Source organism: Miniopterus schreibersii (genome assembly GCF_964146895.1).
Source record: "Miniopterus schreibersii genome assembly, chromosome: 4".
Taxonomy (NCBI): domain Eukaryota; kingdom Metazoa; phylum Chordata; class Mammalia; order Chiroptera; family Miniopteridae; genus Miniopterus; species Miniopterus schreibersii.
Genome location: NC_138105.1, coordinates 39,348,454 through 39,373,885, shown reverse-complemented (window position 1 = coordinate 39,373,885; position 25,432 = coordinate 39,348,454). Strand labels below are relative to the sequence as shown.

The 25,432-nt window shown below is 38.6% G+C and overlaps 1 protein-coding gene across 2 annotated transcripts in view; it reads left to right on the top strand.

Moving 5' to 3' along the window:
• RNF150 (ring finger protein 150) overlaps window positions 1-25,432 on the top strand; it is a 172,209-nt gene that overhangs the window by 95,725 nt on the left and 51,052 nt on the right. For both annotated transcript variants that reach the window (XM_081135304.1, XM_081135305.1), the window contains exons 2-4: window positions 6,193-6,443; window positions 13,650-13,721; window positions 15,244-15,326. In XM_081135304.1, the coding sequence (XP_080991430.1) occupies window positions 6,193-6,443; window positions 13,650-13,721; window positions 15,244-15,326 (406 nt within the window). The remainder of the gene's footprint in view (window positions 1-6,192; window positions 6,444-13,649; window positions 13,722-15,243; window positions 15,327-25,432) is intronic.

Below are 25,432 nucleotides of genomic sequence, written 5' to 3'. Positions count from 1 at the left end.
CACTGATTGCCTGCCTCCTGCATACCCCCTCCTAGGGATTGAGCCCGAGAATCGAACCGGTAACCTCCTGGTGCATGAGACTATGCTCAACCAACTGAGCCACACCGGCTGGGCATAGAATGAAAAATATAATAGTTATAAAGAACACAATAAGTGAAGTAAAATATAGAGTGGATACCACTAAAGACAAATTCATGAGCTTGAAGATCAGCTTGAGAAACTCTTCCACAAGTCAGCAACGACGGATAAAGAGAAATTATAATGAAATACTGCTATATAGCTATTACAATGGCTGAAATTAAAAAACAGTGATAATTTCAAATGCCGGCAAGGATGTTGGGAAACTGGATCGATCATACATTTTTGGTGGGAATGTAAAATGATACAACCACTCTGAAAAGCAGTTTCTTTTGGCAGTTTCTTTTAAAAACCAAGCATGCAGCTACCCTGCAATCTAGCAATTGTACCCCTTGCCATTCACCCAAAGAAATGAAAACTTATATTCACACAAAAACGTGTATACTAATGTTCATAACAGCTTTATTCTTAATAGCCCAAAACTGGAAATAACCCGTATGTCCATCAATGAGTGAGTAACAGCTATGATGTACCACATTCTGTACTGTAGAATACTACTCAGCAATATACAGGAACTACTGTCACACAAAACAACTTGGATGGATGTTAAAGTCCCTATGTTGAGTGGGAAAAGCCCATCTCAAATGGTTCCATTTATAAAACATTCTAGAAATGACAACATTATAGAGATGGAGAATAGATAAGCCAACATCCAGGGGTTAGGGAAGGAGAAGAGGGGGAGGGAGGGAAGGAATTCCTTTGTGGTGATGGACCATTTCAATATTTTAATTGTAGTTATATGACTCTATATGTATGATAAATTTCATGGAATTTTACACAGACATTTTAAAAATCTGTACATACCAAAACTGGTGAAGTCCGAGTAAGTCCTATAATCTAGCTCATTGCATTTTGCCAGCCAGTTTCCTGTTTTGATAATGCACTGTAATATGTAAGACCACCACCATTGGAGGAAGCTAGGAGATAGGTGCATGGGACCTCTGTGTAATATTTTTACCACTTATTGGTCTATAATTATTTCAAAATAAAACATTTTTTAAATGAGAGGGGAAAAGCATTAAAAATATGGCAAAGAGAAGAATAAGTGCCACCAACAGGATAATAGGAATCACAGGAAAGAAAAATATAAGAGGAAAGACAACGGTTTTAGAATTAAAGAAAAAATGAAATACCTCAGATTGAAAGTATCCATATACTACCAAACTAACTGATGAATACTCAGACACAGTGACATTTAAGAACCTGAAAGACTAGCATCTCAAATATAACTCTAACAGGTTACAAAGAGGAAGAACAGGTGACTTCCGGAGAACAGGAATCATGGTGACATCAGAGCTCTCCACAGCTATGATAGCTTAAGTGGATATAACCCACATTAAGGAAATTTCTTTATATTACTATTAATAAGAATCAGGAATGGGTGCCATCCCCAACATATGCTTCCTTTTTTAAGAAGCTGGTTGTTCCACACCTCTCTATCTGGAGTCAGATACAAGGGGAGACGGGGTCTGGGGTGCACATACTCAGTCCTTTATGGATAGGACCCTGGAGTAGCCAACATCATCTCCACCCACATCTCAACAGCCAAACATTAACCACAGAGCCACAGCTAGCTGCAAGGGAGGCTGAGGATTAACACTTTGCTGGACAGCATGTGCCAGGCTAAAACATGAATACTGTAGAAGTATAAGAGCCCAGATATTGGAGGACAGCTAGGTACACAAGATAATCATATGCTTTATTCCTTTAATTTGTTAATGCACTAAAAAGCATTCATATATTTTCCAATATTAAATCACCCTCACCTTCCTAGGACAAATCCCACCTTGATCATAAATATTTTTTTACTGGATTGTTGGAGTCGATTTGTGAATGCTTTATTTATGATTTTGGCATCTATGTTTATTAAAAGTGTTTTTAAACTAATGCAAAAAATGGTAATACTTTACATTTATATGGTACTTTGCAGTTTTTTGAAATTATTTCACATATGTTATCATCTGACTTTAGAATAGATGATTATCAGGAGCTGACTATTTAAAAGGCAGTAGATAATAAGTGTATAATCAGAAAATATCTATAAATGAAAACTGCCTTTTCTTACTATTGCCTAAATTCTAAAGGGCTGTCAGTGAGACTAAAGTAAAGATTAGGGGAGCGGAGGATGTATAGGACTGAAAAAGGGTTTTTGCTCACACAAACCTAGGAGGGACTTACCACCCTCCAGGATGCACCGGGCGGAATGGGGCTGCTGGCCCTTTAAATGTCTAGCCCTGTGCTGGTGTTCCAGACATTCTATCAATGCAATGTTTGAACAACCTGGCTTTAAATGTATAAATAAAGGATTTCCTGATTATTAAACATTTTTTCTTAACTTTTGTTTTGATTCCTTACTTATCTGCATAGACTAAATTAGGTCATGGCAATTGAGCTCCCTCCTGGGAATAGGAAGCACTACATATACAGGGTGCTTCTGCTACCTGCCTGGCGGCCAGATCATACGCATGTCCTGGTCACGCATTCTCTCAAGGGCTAACGAGCTTTTCCCGAATACACGGTAATTACTTAACAGTGATCACTCAGAAGTATAAAGTGCCTTTGGGAGGAAAATAGCTGGGTGGCTGACATAATTTTGCAAAAAGAGGCAATTGATAATAGATTAGGCATCACAGTAAGCACAGAATTGCCCAAATAGCAAGGCCTGTTTGTAGAGTTTACCCAGAGAGAATGTGCTGTTTGTTCACGGCTCTTCCCTGAGTCTCAGAGCCTCCGGTGTGTCATAGGTTAGGTACTTAGGGCAGTGTTCGCTCTAAGGAGATCACTCAACTAGATTTTCAGCATCTACCGCTCCTCAGCCCTGCTTTCTCTCCCCTCTTCCCTCACACACCCCCTCCGAAGCAGTGACACCACAGTGTAGCTGGGGAGAATCTGCTGGCTTCTCCCTAACACTGGCTGCATATTCCAAAATGAAGCAAAGACCAGGGAATTTTCTGATAACTCACATGGGTGCATGTGTCCCATTGGAACAGATTCAGTCCTATGTCACTTTTTGCCCTGGACTTTGTGGATTGATCAGACTGGTCAGATAACTCATCCAAATCCATTTTACCTTGTGCTGTTTTGGGAAAGCCTATGTACCTAAGTTCTTAATGACTGTTTCTACTGGGATAAATGCACACCATGTACATTATGTAGGCTAAACTGCATGGAAAAATGTCCCAGAATCCTCTCTCTTTTTTACCATCATCAGCCCTAGAAATTGAAATTCATTATGAATACTGACTAAGGTTCAAGTTCAGATGACCAGAACCTCCCCACTGCCATTTTCAGTCTCTCCAAGCGGATGTCATGTATCATGAAGACACAACAGTGGTGTGAACCACACAGGTAGTGTAACTACACACTTCAGTTTAAAATAGTTAATTATACTTACCCTACAGGAAGAGAAAATGTTTTCTCAGGTTCCTGAAAATGGATGATGAGTAGTTTAGAACTTCATGGATCTCCAAACTTTGGTTGCCTATTTTTAAAATGCTGAGCTGGGGTTTGAAACAAACTGTTCTGTTCCAGAGCTCAACTCTTTAGCATTAGGCCCTATGGTCTCCTCATATAGTAGATAAGTGGAAAAATATAAGGGGATAATTAGTGGAGGAAGAGTTAGGCTACCAGACAGTAAATATATTAAAAGCCTAGACAACTAAAATAGCCTGGTGTAGGTTCAGCAAAAAATAGGTCAATCTTACAGTGAAATAAAATCCAAAAGTAGATCCAAATATGTCTAAGAATTTAGGGGAAAATAAATTGCATCCTAACTGTCTCCTCTCTACCCATCACATTATCACATGTTGTGTTGTTATTAAATCACATTTAGGTTGTTCAAGATTTAAACGTAAAAAGTAAAACTAAAAGATTTTGAAAAGAAATTTAAATGAGTATTTCTGTCATCTGTGGTGGAGAAGCTTCCTAAGCAAAGTGTCAAAACTGGAAGCCATAAAATAGAATAATAAAATTTGACTACTAAAAAATATAAAATTTGCCCTGCCTAGTGTGGCTCAGTTGGTTGAGAATTGTCCCATACACTGAAAGGCCACCAGTTCAACTCTCAGTCAGGGCACATACCCATGTTGCGGGTTCAACACCGGGTCAGGGAGCATGCTGGGCAACCAATCAATGTTTCTCTCTCTCTCCTTCTCCCTTCCTCTCTCTCTAAAGTCAATAAAAACATATTTTTAAAATATATATATATATATACAAAACTTGTGCAAATCTGAGCATACAAAGTCTTAGAAATAACCCCAAATCCCCTTCTCAGAAAAAATATCTTATTCTAGAGCCTTGAATAGACACACTTTAGAAATATAAATAAAATGTTCAATTAAGTGAAAAGTTATGAATCTACCACTATTTAAATATATCTAAAAAAGCTACAGCATCAGGATGAGCCCCACCAGGCCAGATTAGTCCAGTATACAAAGAAGTTATTTCTGTAGAGACAAAACCTGCCCACAGCCTTAATCCCTCAAGAAACCTCAGACCACATGCAGCCATTAGCCAAAATAAACATGGAAAGAGGAGCATTGGAATTGTCAGTAAATTCTGCAAAGTTGAAATTCAAGCCATCCAGTTTCAGTAATTCCCATAAGTTGACAGCTAAATCTAAACACTCTGTGGCTTTGTGATTTTACAGTTGGGCCCATGCAAAGGTTTTTGGAATTAAAAAAAAAAAAAAAGATATAATTGATGTAGCCTACACAGACACCTTTGTATGTAGCTAGCTTTTAAAGTATTTATTCGGCCCCGGTGAAATAACATCAAGGAATCTAGACTCGAAAACCTGCGTAGAGATCAAGGTCAAGTGAAAGCCCTAAGTAGCTTCTAAGAGACTTGCAAGATCCTGAGCAAATGTGATCTGGTAGCTCCGTCTAGCTGGCTGACTTCAGCATGTGAACAAAGCCAGCTTTAAGCAGCTATGGTGGTGCTTAATTTTGTCCCTAAGCTACAACATCCTAGCTGTAAATTTGCTCTCTTGAATTTGTAGTGACCCCAGGTAATAGGATATCTCCGTATGGAACTTGGGCCCATGAAGAGCTTTGTGGGCATAAATTTGAATCAGGTGATCCCTGAGAACCTATTGTAGTGAAATTGATAGTCTAGTCCATGGATCAGTCACAGTGACATGTCAAGTTGCTCCATTTGGAGCTGGTATCATATCCTTACAAAGACCCCCTTGTAGAGGCCCCAGAACTCCTCTCGGAGAGCCTGTGCCTCACACAGTGTGATGAAGAATAGAGACAATGACCCAGATAACTCACACCCAAGGAAGGTGCCCCTTTTGCTTCAGACTTTCCAATAACGGGCATGTGGCGGGAGTATTTGAGAGTGGAAGTGAAACAATCCTGGAGTTATCTGTTCAGCCTCCATCTTCCCTTGCTTGGTGAGGAATCACAAGCTGTTTGTATCGAATTAGTAGAAAATCATTCTGAGACCATTATTTTATGTTGACAAATCATGTTAGAGCTCACTAAAAAACCCTATTTGGGGTTACTTCGGGTACTCTGTATAGGAGAAAATTGCCTTGAAAATGATAAGTAGAGATCTATAATCAAGTATTCATAGTGTTTGAGTGAAGGATAGAGAGGGAGGTCGCAGACAGATGGCATAAAAATGCATTTTACCCTTGTGCCATGGGGTAAGAGTGCCTTTTCCCCTCCTCAGGGTGGGTTGTGAAATGCAACATAGGGCTGTAAACTTGGACTAGTTGGGAAGGGCCCACCTTTATTTACCAGGGTCAGTAACACCTTGGACAGTTGAAGGGGTAGCTTGATCATGACCTCGCTGGTACCAAAATTATGAGTTTATTTTAGGTTCTTTTCTTATATACAAGACAGCAGCATCCCAAGGTAGCTGAAGAAAGCAAAAATTTGATTCAGTTTCTGGCCGTTGGAACTTAGAAATTAGACCTGGATATTAGATCTGGCAAAGAATTGTCAAAAATAGTATCATTATTTGGTTGTGTGTTACTTTATCCAGACATTTCACTATTATTTTCCCCCTCTCTCTCTTATCCCCTTACCATTGTCCCTCTCACAACAGGGGTAGAAGAGATCGTGGCAATAATGATTCCTGAGCCAAAAGGCAGGGAGATAGTCAGCCTGCTGGAAAGAAACATCACGGTGATGATGTACATCACCATCGGAACTCGGAACTTGCAGAAATACGTGAGCCGCACGTCGGTTGTGTTTGTCTCCATCTCCTTCATCGTCCTGATGATCATTTCCCTCGCGTGGCTCGTCTTTTATTATATCCAGAGGTTTCGATATGCAAATGCCAGAGACAGGAACCAGGTGAGTAGCAAACAGTTTTTTAAAGAACTTAAAAATTATTACCAAAATGAGACATGTTATTGTATAAACTTAGAAAAGCACAAAAAATACCGAGACAAGACCAAAATTACCTGTTGTACCCCCACTCAAGATAAGCACTTAGTATTTGCTGTATAGTTTTTCAGATCTTTGCCAAATACACATATTTTGATATTTTACTAGTATTGTTCTGTAAAGTTGAGGTGCTTTGTCCTGCATTCCTATTGCTCATCTTTTGGACAATTATTTATTGAGGCACATAAAGGGAGAAAGGGGACATAAGCTGAGATTATGCTAATGGTGGCAACAGAATTTGGGAAGAGCCAGGATTTCCTTCTTGTGGATAGAAGAAAAGAAGATAAATAAATAAAAGCTATTTTTTAAAGCAATTAATTTTGGAAAAGATAGTATATACACATGATATGAATTGCAAAAGGTATAAAATGGTATAAATGAAAAGTAATTGCCTTCCCATATGTGCCCCTTAGTTACCCAGGTCCTCTGCCTGAAATTTCTTCTTCTTGAGACATTTTCAGTGCTTGCACATTCATGCGTGTTTGTGTGTGTGTGAACAAATAATAGCACACTTAACTCTGAACCCTTATTTCTCACTATATCTTGAAGATTAATTTATATCAACACTCAATCCAAGCTGCCTTCTCATTTCTATTGACTGTATAACATTTTATTTTCTGCATGCTACATTTATTAAACCAGCTCCTATTGATGGACATGTTTTCTCTTACCAAAAAAAAAAAATGTACAAGTGACACTAAGCACATTCTACTGTTTGAATTTGGCCCTTTTTGGCTTTAGAAGTAAGGACTTGTTGTTAAGTCCTTTCTAGTATCTAGTCTAAGATCCCCCTTATCTGAGGGCTCCACAGAGGCGGCTCAGGATTCTTCTTCTACCCAACTAATCATCTCCCTTCCAGTGACCTCTTCTTGAACTCTTGAGATAGAGAGCCAGGACCATGACAGACTCTTTTTTTTTTCATTGATTGATTGAGAGAGAGAAGAAAACCTCGATTTGTTGTTCCACTTATTTATGCATTCATTGACTGATTCTTATCTATGCCCTGACCAAGGATCGAACCTGCAACCTTGGTATATCGGGACGATGCTCTAACCAATGGAGCTACCTGGTGGGCCAGGGCCATGACAGATTCTTGACCAGAACGCCAATATCCATATGGGCACCCTCCCCGCCCCACCAGGAGGTTAAGAAGTCATGTGTCCCTCATTCCCCAGATGTGCTACTTTGATGGCCATTCCTGAATTCTTATCCTGTTCATAGAAACCCTGCAGAGGGCAGAGCAAAGCCAGCGAGCAGCACTCCTGCCTTGGCTCTGGCCGATGAGCCTGCCTTCCAGTGATGCTCTGGGACATTGACCCGCTCTCTCCTAGGATATCCCATCTCCGACACAAAGACTAGGTCTGTGCCCTGAAAACCACAGGACTCTCAGTAGAAGGCGGCTATTTCAAACATGGGCAGATCAGATAAACAACATTAAGCTCTTTTTTTGTTTTTTGTAAACAATGTTGCCTTTGAGGTTAATCCAAGGAAACCAGACCTGGTTTGTGTTGTTTTATGTGAGGCCTGGTAATGACATTCAACCAAGCTTTCTTGAAAGAGTTACCCTTCTGTGTGAATACTTTTCTTAGTATTTGCACGTACATGGCCCATGGCCATTTGTTTTCATTTGCACATATTGGCCCTGAAGTTATGCTGGAACAAGAGAAGTAATGGTGTTTAAGACAAACTAGAATGTCACAGGGAAAGAGAAAAGAAAGGGAGAAGACTATGCCAAGTGTCCCAGGGGTCAGAGATGCTCCTGTCTCCTAAAGAGCAACAACCAAAACGATCTCTTCTCTGTCCCTAGAGAAAGTGCAGAGCCCACGGGGGACAGAAAAGCGAAGTGCATGTTGTTTCCCTGACGTCTTCAGTGAGGTCATTAGCGGTTGATTTGCCATGTTTAGATAATTCAAGTCTCCAAGGACCTTTGCCTCCCAGTTCTCTTCTGCGTGGAAGAAAATCCTGAGCTGGGAAAACCAGAAATGACAAGACTTTACATACTTAATTTTACTAATGAAGGGAACTGGGGTCCAGAATGTTGAGCGACTTGACCAAAGTCACACAGTTAGTGACTGAAACAGGACTGAAAGCTGGATCTTCTCACTTCTGAGCCATTGCTTTCTCCTCTACAACACCTCCCACAAAAATTAACCCGGCGTTTCCACCTCATGTCACATGTATGCAAACAGCTTTAAGTCATCACTCTGTGAGGTCACCGTGGCTGGCAGAGCAGTCAGTCTCATTCTCTGACCCACTTTTCTAGATTTACGGAGTGCTGATCTACATCATAGAAATTGTGCAGATTTCTGTTACATCAGCCAGGCCTGGAAAAATCATTATAATGTATTAGAGCGAGTGAGAGAAGTGTCTGAGTCACCGTGGCCTCGAGGTTCCAGACGACTAGTACCAACTCTGTTTATGTTTACAGTGTCCTCTCTCCACCTAGAACAGAAGAGCACTTTATTTTTCCACTTGGTGGTGCTGATGATAATGACAATTATCAAATACAGATGTCAGTAAAAAGGGGCAAATATGATACAGAACTATCCTATCAGATGGCATAGAACATAAACTCGATTTTTATGCTGTTTGGCATCCTTACGTCCCTAGTTTTTTATCATCTTCACTGCATGTCTGTTTGTAACCCAGAAGGGGTCCAGGGGAAAGTGTCTTCTTTTTCTCCATTTCCTAAATATTTAGAAAGTCTCTAATTTACATGTCTTGGGTTGAACTAGAGTCTATCATTGTTTACCCTCCTTGCTGGCATTTATGTAGGATTTTCTTCGTTTAATAAATGGTTCTGTTTTTATTTTCCATGAAGCCATGTATCTTCACTATTGTCAAGGAACTAATAACCTTGGTGAATACTTTCTTATACTCATTTAGATTAAATTGATGGATAAATAAATTACTAAAATGCCCAACTCCTGATACACTCTAGTGAAAAGCATGATTTGGATCTAGTTGGGTCAGAAGAAATCTGTAGGAGCCCCTGGACAAGGGAGAGGAATCCCCCCTGAAACAAAAGGCTTCTAGAAACCTGAGGTCGTCCCTAAATCTACCTGAGGTGGTCCCTAAGTCTCCCATTAACATCCTTTTAGTCTGCATTTCTGAGAACCACAAAGGAAAGGATGTGTTGTGTGACAGATGTCTCCCCCCATACCAGGCTCAGTTTGAGCAGGGCCTATGGTTTTTCTATCTTTTTTACCTGGTGCAGTTAAAAACCCAAAACCAGAAGAAACCAACTGTAAAGGCTACAACTGTTTTAGTTGGGCCATTTCATTAAGAATGTTTATGTTTTTACTCATCTCTTTCATTTGCATTTTGGTAATCCAGTAATACTAGTTAGAAAATTGTTGAAAGTGAGTCAGTGTTTTTATTCAGAAGTCAATATTTCTGTGTCATTTTCTTGTCACTTAAAAAGAAATAGAGACGTGCATATACTGACAAAATTTGGTTTCATGCAAATATAGCATTTTTTAAAACTTTATGGTGCTTTTCCCCTTATTTTGTTAATCTAGACTCCTGTTGAAAAACCTAGCACTCCACTGTTTCATAACTGTCTTCTGTATTTCCGAAGTGGACTTCTCTGTATTCTCCGGGGTATCTAGAACATCTGTTCTGCCCCCTGGCAGGTCAAACTCATTTACCCTTCATCAGCCACTCACACAACGTTACCCCTTTTCTCCTGAAAAGAAGTATATGTGAACTGCCACCTGAAATGAGGTTGGACTCAGGGCACTTCACACCAGTTTTTCAGAATGATCAAAGAAAATGTGTCTGCCTTCCTGTGTGCATCATCTGGCCTCAGGACCTCCAGGGGGAAGGCCTCATAGACTTGATGTTGAGAGGGCTTTGTCTTTCTCTCTCTTACTCGGATGTCTCCATCTGTTAGCCCTGCCCATTTGAGAAGCCCGGCTCCAAAAGACTGTGCCCTCCACTGAACTCCTTTAACCCCCCAGGCCTCGGTCAGCAGAATGTGGGGAATGAGATTCCTCTTTCTAATGCCCTAACCATTCACTCTGCTGGTAGCCCTAACCCCCAATACACTCAGGTCAGCTTACTTTACATTTCCTGAATAGATAAACCATTTTCTTTTATTTAATAAAGGCAGCTTGCATTTTTCCTTAAAGGGGCATGGAAAAGGCTTTTTATTTTTCTGAAGAGAGAAAGGGATGTTTTTATTAAATACCCCATTTTTATTCAGATATAACCAAAAGTTAAGTAAAATGCATTGACAAGATAGAAAGCAGACTTTGAATTTACCTTACATGTTCCCATTTTAGACAGGCATTTCATTTGCTAAAAAAAGTATTTTAAATAAATTTTGAAAACATTATTTCTGATTCACCTCCTTAAAAAAAAAGTTGCCTTTGAGTATAATCCAATACCATTGTTCAAAAATAATTTTTGCTGCCTAATTGCTCTGCTTAGCCTTTCCATATAAAAAACAATTTAAGTAACTGAATTAGGGGCAGATATTATAAAATACCAATTAAACACAATTACAGAAATATCTGAGCTCATAACTTAAAATTAAAACAATCAATGCTTGTTTACTTTAGGTCAAGATCTCTTATTCTAAATATAATATTCTGCAGGTTTACTGCACTCACTCCTTGTAACTAGTAGCCCCTTCTCCATGCCTTTCAATTCCTGCTCCCAGCTTCTTCAATGAAAAGCAGCTCATAGATGAGACAGGCTGGATTTGCCAAGGTCAGGACCATAGCTTTGCTTACCTAACCACATGTATTACTTATAGTTTGTCCATGTATTTTCCTGGCTAAATGTCTCAGGTTGTTTTCCATGCTAAAAATAAAAAAATAAAAACCTCTTCTTTTAAGATTTTATTCATTCATCAACCGTTAATGGAGTTTCTACTAGGTAGTAAATTTCAGAGAACAGGAATTTGTGTATGTGTTTTCACTACCCTTTTTTTTTTTTTTTTTCCAAAACCCAGAGCTGTTCCTGGGACAAAGTAAGTGATCTGGAATATAGGTTGAATGATCCAGTGTCAATTACTGACGGTAGCTCTATTCATATTAATGGGAAGCAAACATAAACACAGTCCTGTCCTCAGGGAGCTTACATGAGAGAAAAGTAACTGGGATTGGTCTTAAAAATAGCAGATGTTATCACAGTGCTATGAAGCAGAGGGACAGGTGCTGTGAGGGTTTAGACCAGAAGGACCTTCTCTCTTGGAAGACATCTAGGGAGGGCTCCCCTCAAAATGGCTTGAGATGAGACCAAAAGATGATTAGTCAATAACTAGAGGAAGAGGAGAGAAAAGAGTTGCATCCTGTTTAGTTTTACCTCACTTCTTTATTCCCCTTCTCACCCTATGCCCCCCACTAGTATTTATCATTATAGACTCTTAACTATTTTTCCTGCCACCATAGTTTGCTAGCTACTCACAGACTTCTGCATAAATATCAGTGTGTGTAGGTGTCCTTTTAGGAAACAGCCAAAGCTTGCTCTCCTGGTAAAAATGCCAGTGATTATTTTTAAAACTAAAAAATGAAATATCAAAGAGAAAAGTAAACTAACAAAGAGAGCATCTCCTTTTGTACTTATTTACCGTAACTACTGTGTGTTAAGGGAAATGCCTCATCATAGGTACTTCAGAGATTTTGACTGGTTGGCCAGCAGGTTGGTTAGCTGGTTGGCTGAATGGCTAGTTGACTGGTTAGCTTACTGGTTAGACGTTGGTTGGTTGGCTAGCTGATTGGTTGATTAGTTGAATGGCTTGCTAGCTAGCTAGCTGATTGGTTAGTTGGCTGGTTGGCCACGTGTGAGTTGATTGGCTGGCTGGCTGATTGGTTAGTTGACTCTCTGGGCAGAAGTTGGTTGATTGGCTGACTGGCAGGTTGGTCAATTGTGTGGTTCCTGAATAATGAGAATGATAGTTTAGCTTTGGCTTTAAAGTCAGACTTAATTTTATTCATATTCTAGCTGACCTTTCACTAACATTATAATATTAAAACAATTTACATGAACTATAAGTCTTAGTTCATTCTACAGAAAAATATTTTTCTCATAGGGTTGCTGTAAGGATGAAAGATACTGCACTTAAAGCTTTACCATGGTACCTTGGATAAAGTAACAGTTCACTAGTATATGCTCACTATTTTAAAGAAAAGAAAGAAGCTTGAGTGTTATTTCCAAAAGGAACAAAATTGGTGAAAGCTAATGCTTATTCTGTTTAAATGCTTGTTCCATTTATCTCAGTCCTTCAAATATGTTTAGTGCTGCAAATATACATCTATAACAGACAAATAGTACATGTACTTAGAAAGGTGATAAAAATGTGGAAAACTCACAAACACAGAAGCAAACCATTTTTCTCCTTGATGGATTAAAACAATTCTTTCCTCACCCTCTTTGTCTCTCAGTCTTCCTCATTACATTATTGTAGTACTCATTAGAAAGTAACTTTATTTTTAAAAATAATGCATAATATAGTATTTCTTGATGTGGGTTATGCTGGTTATCTAGGGGTTTTCTTTATCATTATTTGTTAAACTAAACATACATATTTTATGTATATCCCTATATCCACATGCACACTTAAACATACACAAAGGAGGTAAAATTGGCATGTAGGAATGTGGTGTAATAGGATATTACAGACTAAATATGAACCTAGTTTGGGTCTACATCAGCAAAGGAAATTCCTTAAAATTCCAAATTGAAAGGAATATACAGACGATAAACCTTGATTGTGAAAAAAGAGATGTTTATTCTAATTACTCCAGATTGATTGTGTCTGTCACAAATTAAGTGGCTGGAGTGGCAAATTACTAAGCTTATTATTTTTTTTGCTAGTCTGCATAGATGTAACCTGCACTAAAGTCACTGTTGGGCAGGATCTTTTTATATCATATGCCATTTGCTTAACACGGGGCATGAAGAGCTTCTCCTTAATAGACCTCAATTACTAGAGCCACTTTGCACAGATATCACCAGCCCATCTCTCTTCCAGACATCATCATTAGCATTCATGCCACTTGTGCATAATTTCAGTGATAGCTGCTGTGGTTTATTAAATGTTATCAGAAGCAAAGTCAAGAATTACAGGCCTTTGTTACTAACACACAGCGTTTGGTGTTTCAGCGCCGACTGGGAGACGCAGCAAAAAAAGCGATCAGCAAACTCCAGGTCAGGACCATCAAGAAGGGGGACAAGGTAACAGCCTCTTTTCTTTTGGGTGAGGGGCTATTCAAAAAGAGCCTCGCTTTACTGGCCACCGGGGTAGAAGAGAGAGACGGATGGGAAAGGGGGATGTGTGCTAATAATTCTCCCATAAGCACCTGTTGTCATACCCATCTTTATTAAATATAACTTAAAGCACTTTATGAAATGCATACAATAGAATAGCAAAGTAGTTTGGATAAGAAATATGAGAAATTTAAAAAGTAATGTAGGAAAAACAGATGAAGCCAGGAAGAAATTAGTATACAAATGTATAACAGAAGTGGGTCTCAAATTTAGGTGGGGGCTTTCTAGCAGCCAGTGCAAAGAAGGAAATAATATTCAATTTTCAAGCAGTAGCTAATTACCTTATCCAGTGTCCCACAAGATTTAAAAAGACAAAAAATAATCGTTCCTGTATTAGGACTTGAAAAAATTTTTTCACAAATCTTTGCAAGGAAGACAGTGTTATGTGCTGAACGATATCCTCCGCTTACATCTGTAGTAAATGCACTGAGCATATTTAGTGCTTCTGAAATCCCGTGTCAAGAGCCCCAAAGTCATTGCCAACAGTCTCCCTCGCTGTAGAAGGTTGACATAAAGCCAAAAGCAGCTGCACATCTAGAGGACCCACAACAGAGTGCTGCAGGCCACGCCTGCGCCTCCGAAGGTCTCTCTTGGCCCCAGGAGAAATTTTAAAGCAGTGGGTTGCAGACATGGGTTTGGGGCTCCTGGGGGCTTGTAAGGGATTCATGACTCTCCATGTATTACAGGTGTTTTCTCTAGTCTGAATAATTGATTTGTCTCCCTAATTATGTGCTGCTGCTTTTCAACTATATAGATGTACCATTGAGCTTATTAATATAACATTCACTTGTTTATTTTTTAAATTTATCTTTATTGTTGAAAGTATTACAGATGTCCTTTTTTTTTCCCCATTGACTCCTCCTACCCGGCACCCCCATCCCAACCCAGGCCTTCACTACACAATTGTCTGTGTCTGATAATATTCATTTAAAATCACTACTGAATTTAAAGTAGTTTTTTATCATTTTCCCCTGAAACAGAGAATAATAAAAGAATAAGAACTACTATATAAGTAATGTTTTATGGAGCATTAAAATAGATTTATATACTTGGGAGCGGGAAGTTAAAAGCACTATTTTAGAGTTGTACACATTAGATTCCCGAGAAATGGGTAAATATCATTCAGATACTTCTCCATAAATGATGTTTCTCATCTTCGAGTTTTTGCTATGCCACTTCTAATTATAACAAATAGCATTATTGGTAATGATACATAAAAAATTGTTTCCTCACCAAAGCACTTGCAGTGGAACCCAGAAACCAAAAGTGGAGGTTAGAATGAATGGAAACTAAGCCAATAAATAGTAAATTATTGATTAAGAAAACTGACCCCAAGACTGTTGCATGCTGTCATTTGGCCTGTTATCTGGGTGTCTTCACAGGACTTGGAGCTACGAAAGCAGGCTCATGTGTGCTTTCTGTGTTGCAGGAAACAGAGCCCGACTTTGACAACTGTGCAGTCTGCATCGAAGGGTACAAGCCCAGCGACGTGGTCCGGATCCTGCCCTGCCGGTGAGTCACTAGGCCGCCCGCTGGCCCCTGGCTCAGCCTCAGACCTGCTAGGCCATCTGCCCAAACATTTCCGTGCTTCAGTATCAAGCAACCAAAAGGCTCGTTCTTTCTGTTTAACTTTTCCCTTTGAAATATTTTTCTGATCCTCTGTGCACCAAAGGAGTAGTATACCGCTAGGAACTAGAACCTCATGACACAGTTTGATAACATGGCCCCCAGTGTGAGTTTTCTTTACCACGGATCTGTGACATTCAGAGCCAGTTCTCGACTTTACAGTGTTATTTTAATTAAATGAATAAAATCTTTCAAATATTTTATGAATGATCATGAAGGGATCAGCAGCCAGAAAATGGGCAGGAATGAGTAGGAAGCTGAAGGCAGATTCCATTCCCCTTGATTTTTTTTTTTCTTCTGTTGTTTTTTTTTTAACTAACGAGAACAGAATGTGACAGTCCCCTGCCAAACTTCTAGAATCTATAGGAAAGAGTGCCAGCATGTGTAGTTGGAAAAACTTCCCAGGTAATTCTCACGTAACCCTCATTCCTCCCCCTAAATGAAATTTACTGTTAAGGTTTCTGAATTCTTTTTATACAGTTAAAATGAAATACATTTAAATAGTTTGATTAAATTATTTTAAAGTTTCCTTAAAAGCTGTCCTCCTATAATTAAAAACCTTTTTTTAGTGTTTCTGCATCTGTGCAAGTGTTCTAAAAATCAAAATCAAATTCTGCCTTGAAGAAATGGTCTTCACTTAAAAAGACTGGCTTTAAAAGGTCTTAAAATACTTAAGTAAATAAAGTAGAAAAAAACACAGAGAGATAGAAAACATGCAGAGATATAAAACAGTCCATTTACTCATAAAACATTGCATCTTTAAAAACTATTTATTAGAAATACAAAATAAATAAAGTATGCCTTTAGAGGAGTTGGTTTAATAATCCCAAAATGACAAAGAAGTGACAAAAAAAACCACCCAGGATACTCAAATAAATGCAGAAACTCTCAAGGGGAATGTATCGTACTTGAAATGCTTTTAGGCAAATTGATTGTTAGGAAACCAGGCCTGAGGAAGTGCACTCTGGTGGCCCCAGCCAAGGCCTTCAAGTGGGATTCCTCTCCTTGGTGTATAGATGCCTGACTTTCTCTAAGATAAAATCATAAATCGGGCATATGAAGACTTGGTAGTTTCCTTCATATGAGGCTACTATACATAAATTATCTCTCTAGACATTATACATGGTTTTCACTTGGTGACTTCTAGAACACTGGCAAAGAGGCAGGACATGAAGCACCAGAGCCTCTCAGCATAGCATCTTCCATTTCTGCAGATTTTATTCAGGTTTATAAAGCCTGATAGTTAAAAGCAAGGAAAGTGCTTCCCTTCATTTTATTTCTTAGAGATTGCTTAGAGCCTGTAAGGTAGTTCCTAATAAAAAAATATATATATCCAAAGCAAATTGAAGTTAAATAGCAGTTTTTTCCCTGAGACTCCAAAGAACTTTACAAATGTAATGAAGAAAATGCTTTAGAAACTAGGTACAGCATTACTCTAGCTCTGTAATTCATAGTGTACAATAGCTTGTTCATTTAGAGCTGTCATGAGCATATTCCATGTTCTACATGCAGTTGCTAGAGGCTGCATAATAGCCCAGCCATAGACGTACCCACAGTTTACTTCACCATGCCCACGTGTGTAACATCTGGCTGATCGCAATTTTTTTAATTATGACAAATTACCTGGCTTTAGCAGCATTTAGATTGTCATGATATATCATGCCAGATCTCCCTTTACAGTAAAATGTTTTGGAAATATTAACCAAGAAAAAAATAGCATTTTAATATTTATCACACAAAAATAATAAAACTTTAGGAACTTTCGTTTTATTTATACTAGTCCTTGCCCTAGGCTGTTTCAGTTTGGCCTCAAGCTTTTCCTTTTTACATCATTATTTGGTTCTCAGCTCATTTCTTGATTCTTTTTGCTTTAAGCTCCTTACTGTCCATCAGCTTTTATTTTCTTATTGTGGGCCCTGCTTTAAATAGCAAAATGCACCCTGGCTGGGCCTGGCTCAGCAGTTGAGCATCGACCTAGGATCCAGGAGATTGGGGTTCGATTCCCGGTCAGGGCACATGCCTGGGTTGCGGGCAAGGCAGCCGATCACTGACTCTCTCATCATTGATGTTTCTATCTCTCTCTCTCCCCCTCCTTTCCTCTCTCTGAAATCAATAAAGATATGTTTTTAAAAATAAATAAATAGCAAAATGCATTGAGCATTCCCAAGCACAGGTTATCCTTACAACTTTGATCTTAGACTCGCCACACATATTCACTCTTTGAAGAGCTCATACATTTTTTTCTATGCTGACTTTAAAATCAAGATATTTTTATGCCTGTTGCTGTTATCTGCCAGACAGTTTGCACTAATGGATGTTATCAAACAATTTCACTGGCATTTGCTTTTTGCTAGATAATTTCCTCTGGAGTGTTGTTAAGCCTTTGCTCCTATGAACTTCATAGACTTTCCCATTGTTTCTAGGCTGACTCATCCACAGAATTCTTTGCATCTCTTTGGTGTAAAAACTGTTTCAAAAAAATGATCCAACTTATTGTCTTCCTTCTCTGATACTCTTTTCTGTGACCTCGGCACCCCTGACACACTGGGTACCTCTCTGCTCTGTTGTTGCTGGGTAGGGTATCTTTCCCTATCATTCAGGACTGGATGCTCTTGTATCACCACATTTTCAAAATCATTCTGTTGTTTGTCTCTTTCAGAGACGCTTGCACAAGTGAGGGACTAATAATAAATTATTTTCCTCCTGTTTGTAGCTATGGTGATGATTAGAATGAAGACATGCACAGACATACCTACCAGCTCCAAGTACGAGTTTTCTTTAACAGACCTAAGCTATTCAGAATCAATTCTTGTTTTCACAAGTGCTATTTTAATTAAGTTAACAGGCTCTTTAAAATACTTTATGATCATGAATGGATCGGCAGCCGGAATATGACCAGGAATGAGTAGGAAATCACAGGCAGATTCCATTTCCCTTGATCTTCTTACTAAAGGGAACAGAATGTGCCAGCGCCACCAAAACTTTTGGAATCTAGGAGAGGGTGCCAGCTTTGTGTGCTGTGTTTTTCACTTAGCCTTGACTTTTATTAACAGAAAAAAAATTGTCAATGAGGGAACTTAGATTTTGATGCAAGAATCTACTTTATCTAACTAAAAATTTGTTTTTACATACCCAATACAAAACCTGACAAATAATGAAAATATATATTCCTACTGTTATTATTGCTATTATTACAATATAATGTGCCATTACTCTTATCATCATTAGAACTATTCCTGTTCCTAGCACCATCATTACATCATTATGACCTTCGATTTGGTTCCGTCTTTCTTTAGTAGCCTTCTCAGCTCACTCCTTCTACTCCTGCCCCTTAATTATTCATTCTGATAAGTCTATTTTTAATTATCCGGCTAGACTAGCTTGACTCCAGGTACTTTTCATCAAGTACAACTTTAACTTCATTAAGTATCAGAAGTATGACCAAAAAAATTATTTGGGGGAAGATTCATTGAAATATTCTTCAGTCCTTCTATCTCTCTAAATTCTACTTCTGCAACAAGGCCAATCCACAGAAAACTAAAAATGTGCATTATTTTCTATTGGCTCCGTACAAGGGAATTGAGTTGGCTGATGCAGTGGCCGCTGCTTTCCTCGGGATCTCTGCAAGAATCACCCTCGGAAAACCTGCCGCGTGTGTCTTAGTATTTTGTGTGCCCCTCCGTGGGGACTCGCCACAACAGTTCATGTATGAAATGAGTGCATTTCTCCCAAACAAGGGGATTTTTCATATTGTGGCTACTAAGGGGTGATACTGTGCAGATTTTTTTCTCTGCTTGCCGATGGAAAGCTAAGCACCAGATGTGTGGCCGATGCACAGCCAGAAGGTATCTTTGCGGCCTCACCCCGACTCTGCTTTATGTCGCCATTCCTAGTTTTCTTTCTTCTTTTGCTTTTGTGGCACATTTTGGGATTTCTGCATCTCCTAAGTCATCTTAAGTCTTTTCTAGAATAAATAGTTTCCATGTCTCTAAAACTTTGTCATTTTAATTGTTATATAATATCCTGTATGCCATAATTTATTTGATTATTTTTGGACATTTAAGTTGCCCGCCCCCCCCCCCACACACACACACACAGACACTTCTTTTGCTGTTAGAAATAAGGCTGTGATAAATAGCTATGTGTGTAGACCTTAGTTCACATTTTGGAGTCCTTTTTTTCCCCTAAGGTTAGGTATTCAAATTACTTAATTGTTTTACATAAAGTTGTACTCTTTCAGTTTTCCAGTCAGAGCTAAGGAGACTATTCCAAGCAAAGACAACTCGCGGTAACCAAGGCTTGTTAGCTTGTAATGCACGTGTCAGGATGGTGGGGGAGCGGGCTGACCCAGATCCTTTAAGACCCCAACGCCCAGCCCAGGAGCCTGACTGCAGCCAGGTGCTAGGGGACCCTCTGTGGGGTTCAGCTGGTGCCACATGCACGGCACGCTGGCACTATGCGGAGTGTGGCTCGAAGGGATCTGACTGGAGCTGGGACACTAGTTAAGAGACTGTTAACCTAAAAATAAAAGGCCAAAGTGAAAGGCAACAAGCATTTATTTGAGATCAAAAAGAATATTTCTTCTGGAAACACTGATTTAGGCATAAACCCAAATAGTGTTCCAAAGAAGAAAGAAAAGTTAAAATCTCTTAGAGTAAGAAGTACATTACTGAGAATTATCGGTCCTACATTCTTAGCACTGTAGGATTGGTCCTGGATGGTTATCAGTCAGATGTCAGACAGACTGGATGATGGATACCAGGTGGTCTAGAAGATGGGAACCAGGAGGTCTGGTCACGTCCAGTGGTTTGGATAATGGATGTCAGGTGGATGTATATGTGAGTACTTCAGAGTGTATATAATAAGGTGGCCTGGATTTGTGAGTCCTTCAGGGGCTAATTAAAGTGTTAAGTTATCCGCAGGTCCAGATGTCTAACCAGGCATTAACGCTGAAATGGAAAGTTCAAAAAAGTATAAGTTTCCAGGCTAGTGAGAGCAGGAATAGAGTCTCTCCTCACGCCACAACTTTCATAATGTTAATAATTTTAGCAGCTCAGTTAAAGTGGCTGCATTTTATATATCCCCTGCCTTCACTCTTTCCTCAAGACTGTTGCAAAGCCAAGGTAGGAAGTGATGGAGGCCTGAAGAGGAGCTTTGGCACTGGGGATGTAGAGAGAAGGGCCTAGTCAGGAGAGATGCAGGAGGAAAACCCAGCATGAGTCAGCATCTGGAATAGTGGAAAATGACTCTGTATCTGTTCGTATTTAAAACATGCTCATATCTTTTCATTCCGATTCTAAGAAATAGAAAAAATCCCCCAGCTAGCGCACTATTGCTCAAAAACCATAGCAGAAGAAACAGATTTCAAGCACTGAAACAGATTTTTCTTTATCACTCAAAACACTGAGGACCAACTTTGGCTTATCTTTTGGAGACTTCTTTCTGAGCTATCCAACCCCAGAACACTCCCATACCTGGGTCACTGAGGCACACTTCCATTTTGGATAGATACTGTTTGATTTTGTGTGTAAATGCTGTGCTACCTTTCCCCTTTCTCTTCTCTCTGTTTTAGGAATGAGGCCAAATTGCAGTTGTATCAGTTTAAGAGCTCTCCTTAGTAATTCGGGGCATGCAAGATATAATACTGTTGTTTTTCCTTTGAAACTTAAGCCTACATTTTTACAAAGATCAGAACATGACTAATAGTATTCCTGTTGAGAGAGATGAAATGCAGATTTAAACACAGTAATATGCCAGGCTAAAAATCAAAAACAGAATAAGTGGTTACTGTTAAATTGCAGTACAAATTAATAGTGAAAGGACAGATGAAGCTTGTAGGTGCCAATTGGGGACATAGATACCCTAAGTGGCAAAGGAATTCCTAATGACTTTTCAACATCTGAGTCAGATAGAACCTAAAAGCAATAGGCCTGAAGATTTGGAAAAATAATTTTTTTGAGGACAAAGCCTAATTTTGGTCTACTAGTTTCAATAGATTCTTTGAAGGTCTGTTATGTACCATGTGTCTACAATTGACCAAGACACTCATAACCATCCCTGTCCATCTAACCAGTCAGACAGACTGCTACTTTTCTTTCTCAGTTGATATGACTGACATATATTTTTAACATGAACCTGATTATTGACTCCTCAAATTTGAGAACCCATTAACTCCTGTCTCCAAAGGCAGATGACATTGTCTTCTACCAGAGAAGTAGCTCTGGGAGATATCTAGTATAAAGCACATGGCAAACAGTAAAGGGATCCATTTGCAGAACTTTCTGAACAAGCACATATCATAAGACTTCCAGACTTGCCTGCCAAGGCCCAGCCTCTTTAAAATCAAATTAACAGGATTTGCTGAGCTAATGTAGGGAGAGCACAGGAGTATACCTAATGAGTAGCTAGCTTCCAGAGGGCCTCCCTGGGAGGCTGTTTGGTTAGTGTATCCCAGAGCCTTTCCTTGTTCTCATTGGATGTTTCTACCTGGGCAGTCCGTAGCCTCACCTGCCTCTCTTGAAACTGCTGCAGGATCCATGCCTTGGATCCTTTAATGATGACCCAACATGACATCACAGTTGGATGCTGATGTTCATCTGGGAACTTCTCTCTTGTGAGGGAAAAGAGAATCTCCTCCAGTCTCCTTGCCAGACACAACATGATCCTTATAAACAATATGACATAACAAGAATTTTAATCTGACATAAAAATGGACATCATTTTAATATCTAAAAACCCAAAACCATCACAATCAAGTTTTACCGAAAGCACTAAAAATAAACACAGGCCCCTTAAGATGCTTTCCCTAGGGACCAGTCTGCTTTTTAGATGAGTCAGATGAACTGAATGTCTGTGTAGACAGAAGATTCCAACCTCTTCATGAGTAAAAGAAATTTACAGAATGCTGAAATGTGATCAGGGTTCTATGAGTCCCATAACTAGTGAAGTGGGAAACAAAGGGGCGCTTTCTAGCCAGGCAGAAATGGTCTGTCCTGACTTCACCCTGTGTGCCTGTGACATATCTTGATTAGGAACACGTTTTTCCCCAAGTTCCTTTTTTAGGAAACAGTAATAAATGTTGGCTGGTTTTCATAAAGTTCGACTTATTCTTTCAAGCCCATTCTATGCAAGTTAGATTATTGGGAATTCTGTTTATATACAGATGTGATTTTCAAAATAACTTTCAAGGTTTTATTGTTAATAAACACATTTTGACCATAGAGAAAGTATAAAGAAGTAAACAAAAAAACAACCCCACCACCCAGAAGTTATTATTGACATTGGTATTTAATTTTTACAATGCATGTATATAAATACCATGTATATTATTTTACATTGTATGTTGTTAAATATATAGCATGTTATTTGTTAAATGTTGTAGAGTTGGGCCATTAATACAATTTTTATTCTACTTATTTAACATTAAAAGGTAAGCCCGGCTGGTGTTGCTCAGTGGTTGAGCACTGACCCATGAACCAGGAGGTCACTGGTTCAATTCCCCGTTAGGGCGCATGCCCAGGTTTCGGGTTTGATCCCAGTGGGAAGTGTGCAGGAGGCAGCCAGTCCATGCTTCTCTCTCAGCAATGTTTATATCTCTCTATCCCTCTCCCTTCCTCTCTCTCTAAAATCAATAAAAACACGTATTTTTTTAAAAATAAGCATTTTCCATAATTAGATATTATTTTAAAATATTTTAGTGGTTGCAGAGTAGCCCATTATTGGAGTTTAGTTAACTGCCCTCTTATTGTTTAGCATTTAAGTTTCTTCCAGTTTTCATCATTATAAAATCATTACCTTAATTGTTTATATATATACCATATATATATATATAATATATATATTATTTATATATATCCATTCCTTAGGATACATTCCTAAATTTGAACTTACTAGGTCAAAAGTGATTTTAAAGGACCTCAATAAGTTTTGTCCAGCTGTTTTCCTGAAATGTGGTAACAGTTTACAACCCACCAGCAGGATGTGAGAATGCTTATGTTAGTGTCACTTTGGAGCCATGAGGCAGAACCATTTTAAACAACTTTCTCATCTGATAACCAAATAGAAAGGTAGCACTAGTTTTAATTCCTATGTCTTTGATTTCTCTGAGATATTACTAACAAGCTCTTCATGTACATATTATATCTAATTTAAATTATCATTGGCTATAAGATGCTTACTAATTTTAAAGATGTTAAAATGTGGGGGGTAGGGGGATGGTATGGCCTAGAATTGATAGAATGTGATATTAACTATTTTAAAATTTTTGTTTTTATGTTTTTAATAAATAGTGCTTTTTCTCATTTAAATATTTTACTTTCTTTTGATAATGTTTTTTGATTAACAGTAAAAAGATAAAATATATGATTTTTTATCTTTGTTCAGTTTTATCTCTCCTTCTTTATGCTTCCCTATCAAGAAATAAAATAACATCAAGTCACTACATTTTTAAAAATGTATCTGAAATTTATGTTGGTGTAAAGCATTCCACTCAATAGTCATTGTTTATGAAAACCATTATTTAAAAAAACTCATACTTTCAGGAACATAACATACTCTGACAAATTAAAAGTTATATAGCATGGTGAGAGCTTAAAACGGCACAACTGCTTTGGAAATTTGACAGTTTCTACTAAAGTTAAACACACACTACCCTCTAACCTAGCGATTCCACTAAATATATACCCAGGAAGAATGGATGGATATATACCCAGGATATATACCCAGGGAGAATGAATGCCTACGTTCACAGGAAGACTTGTACAAGAGTTGTCATAGCACATTTATTCAGAATAGCCAAAAAAATGAAAGCAACCCAAATGTCTAACAACAGAAAATTTATAAACTAATTGGGGTATGTACATGCAATGGAATATTGCTCAGAATTAAAAAACAATGTATATTAGTAAGTATACATCAAAGCACATATAAACCTGAAATCATCGTGTTGAGCAAAAGAAACCCAGGCAAAACAAGAATACTTGCTTTATGATCCCATTTATATGAAATTCAATCACAAGCAAAGCTCATCTATGCTGACAAGTCATAATGGTGGGCACTTGGCAGGGGGTGGGTATTGACTGGTAAGGGGCAGGAGAGGTTGCTGGGGTGATGGAAACTCTTTATCTTCATCTCAGTAGTGTGTACATAAATATATACATACTCCATCATCGAGCTTTCTTAAGATTTAAGCAATTTTTATACCTACATTTAAAATAATGGGGGGGGATTTTAAGTATCAAAGAAGCTATGCTGTGAACTTAAAAAAAAAATAGTTCACTTTGTGCCTTAGTCAAAATTACATAAATTTTAAGTTCAAAGTGTGCTGATGGTGCTTTCTAATAATTTTTCTTTGATTACTTTGGATTCGTATGTGTACCCAGCCAAACATGAGGTGCTTCACTGAATCTAGGGGATTAGAGGAGGAAACATGAAAGGAGATGCCGGTAAATGATGTCTGATGTGTCTCTGTCGTCTTTTCAACAGAGCAAATGCCGCCCTAGGAAAGAAATCTTGAACTGTAATAACCTTGTTAAATATGGCATTCTGACTTCAAATGTCCTGATCCCCAGTTATATTAATCAACTAGACAGACGGGACAAATGCCAACCAGCTTTGCTGCCCCAGCCAGACGATATAATTAGACCAGGGTCAAGTTTTCAGCTCGGAGCCTCCCTCCACCAGGAGCCAGCGGATGAGTGAGCCTGGCTAGGAAAGGAGGGCTCGGCAGTCCCCTCGCAACTTGCTTTCCCCAAGGATCGATTTCTTCTACTGTAGCTAAAAAAAGAAACTGAGTTTAGTAGCAAGAGGATCTGATGCAGTGTCTTAGTTTTTTAAGTTTTATTGGTTTTTCTTTACTGCTATTTAAATCCAATACTATGAGCAACTGGGTGAAATAAGCGGCTATTTATTAAAATACTTTAACTTTGAAAAGCACTCTACTGTTTACAAAGCTCTTTTACATGTAATAGCTAATTGGTATCACAATTATATAT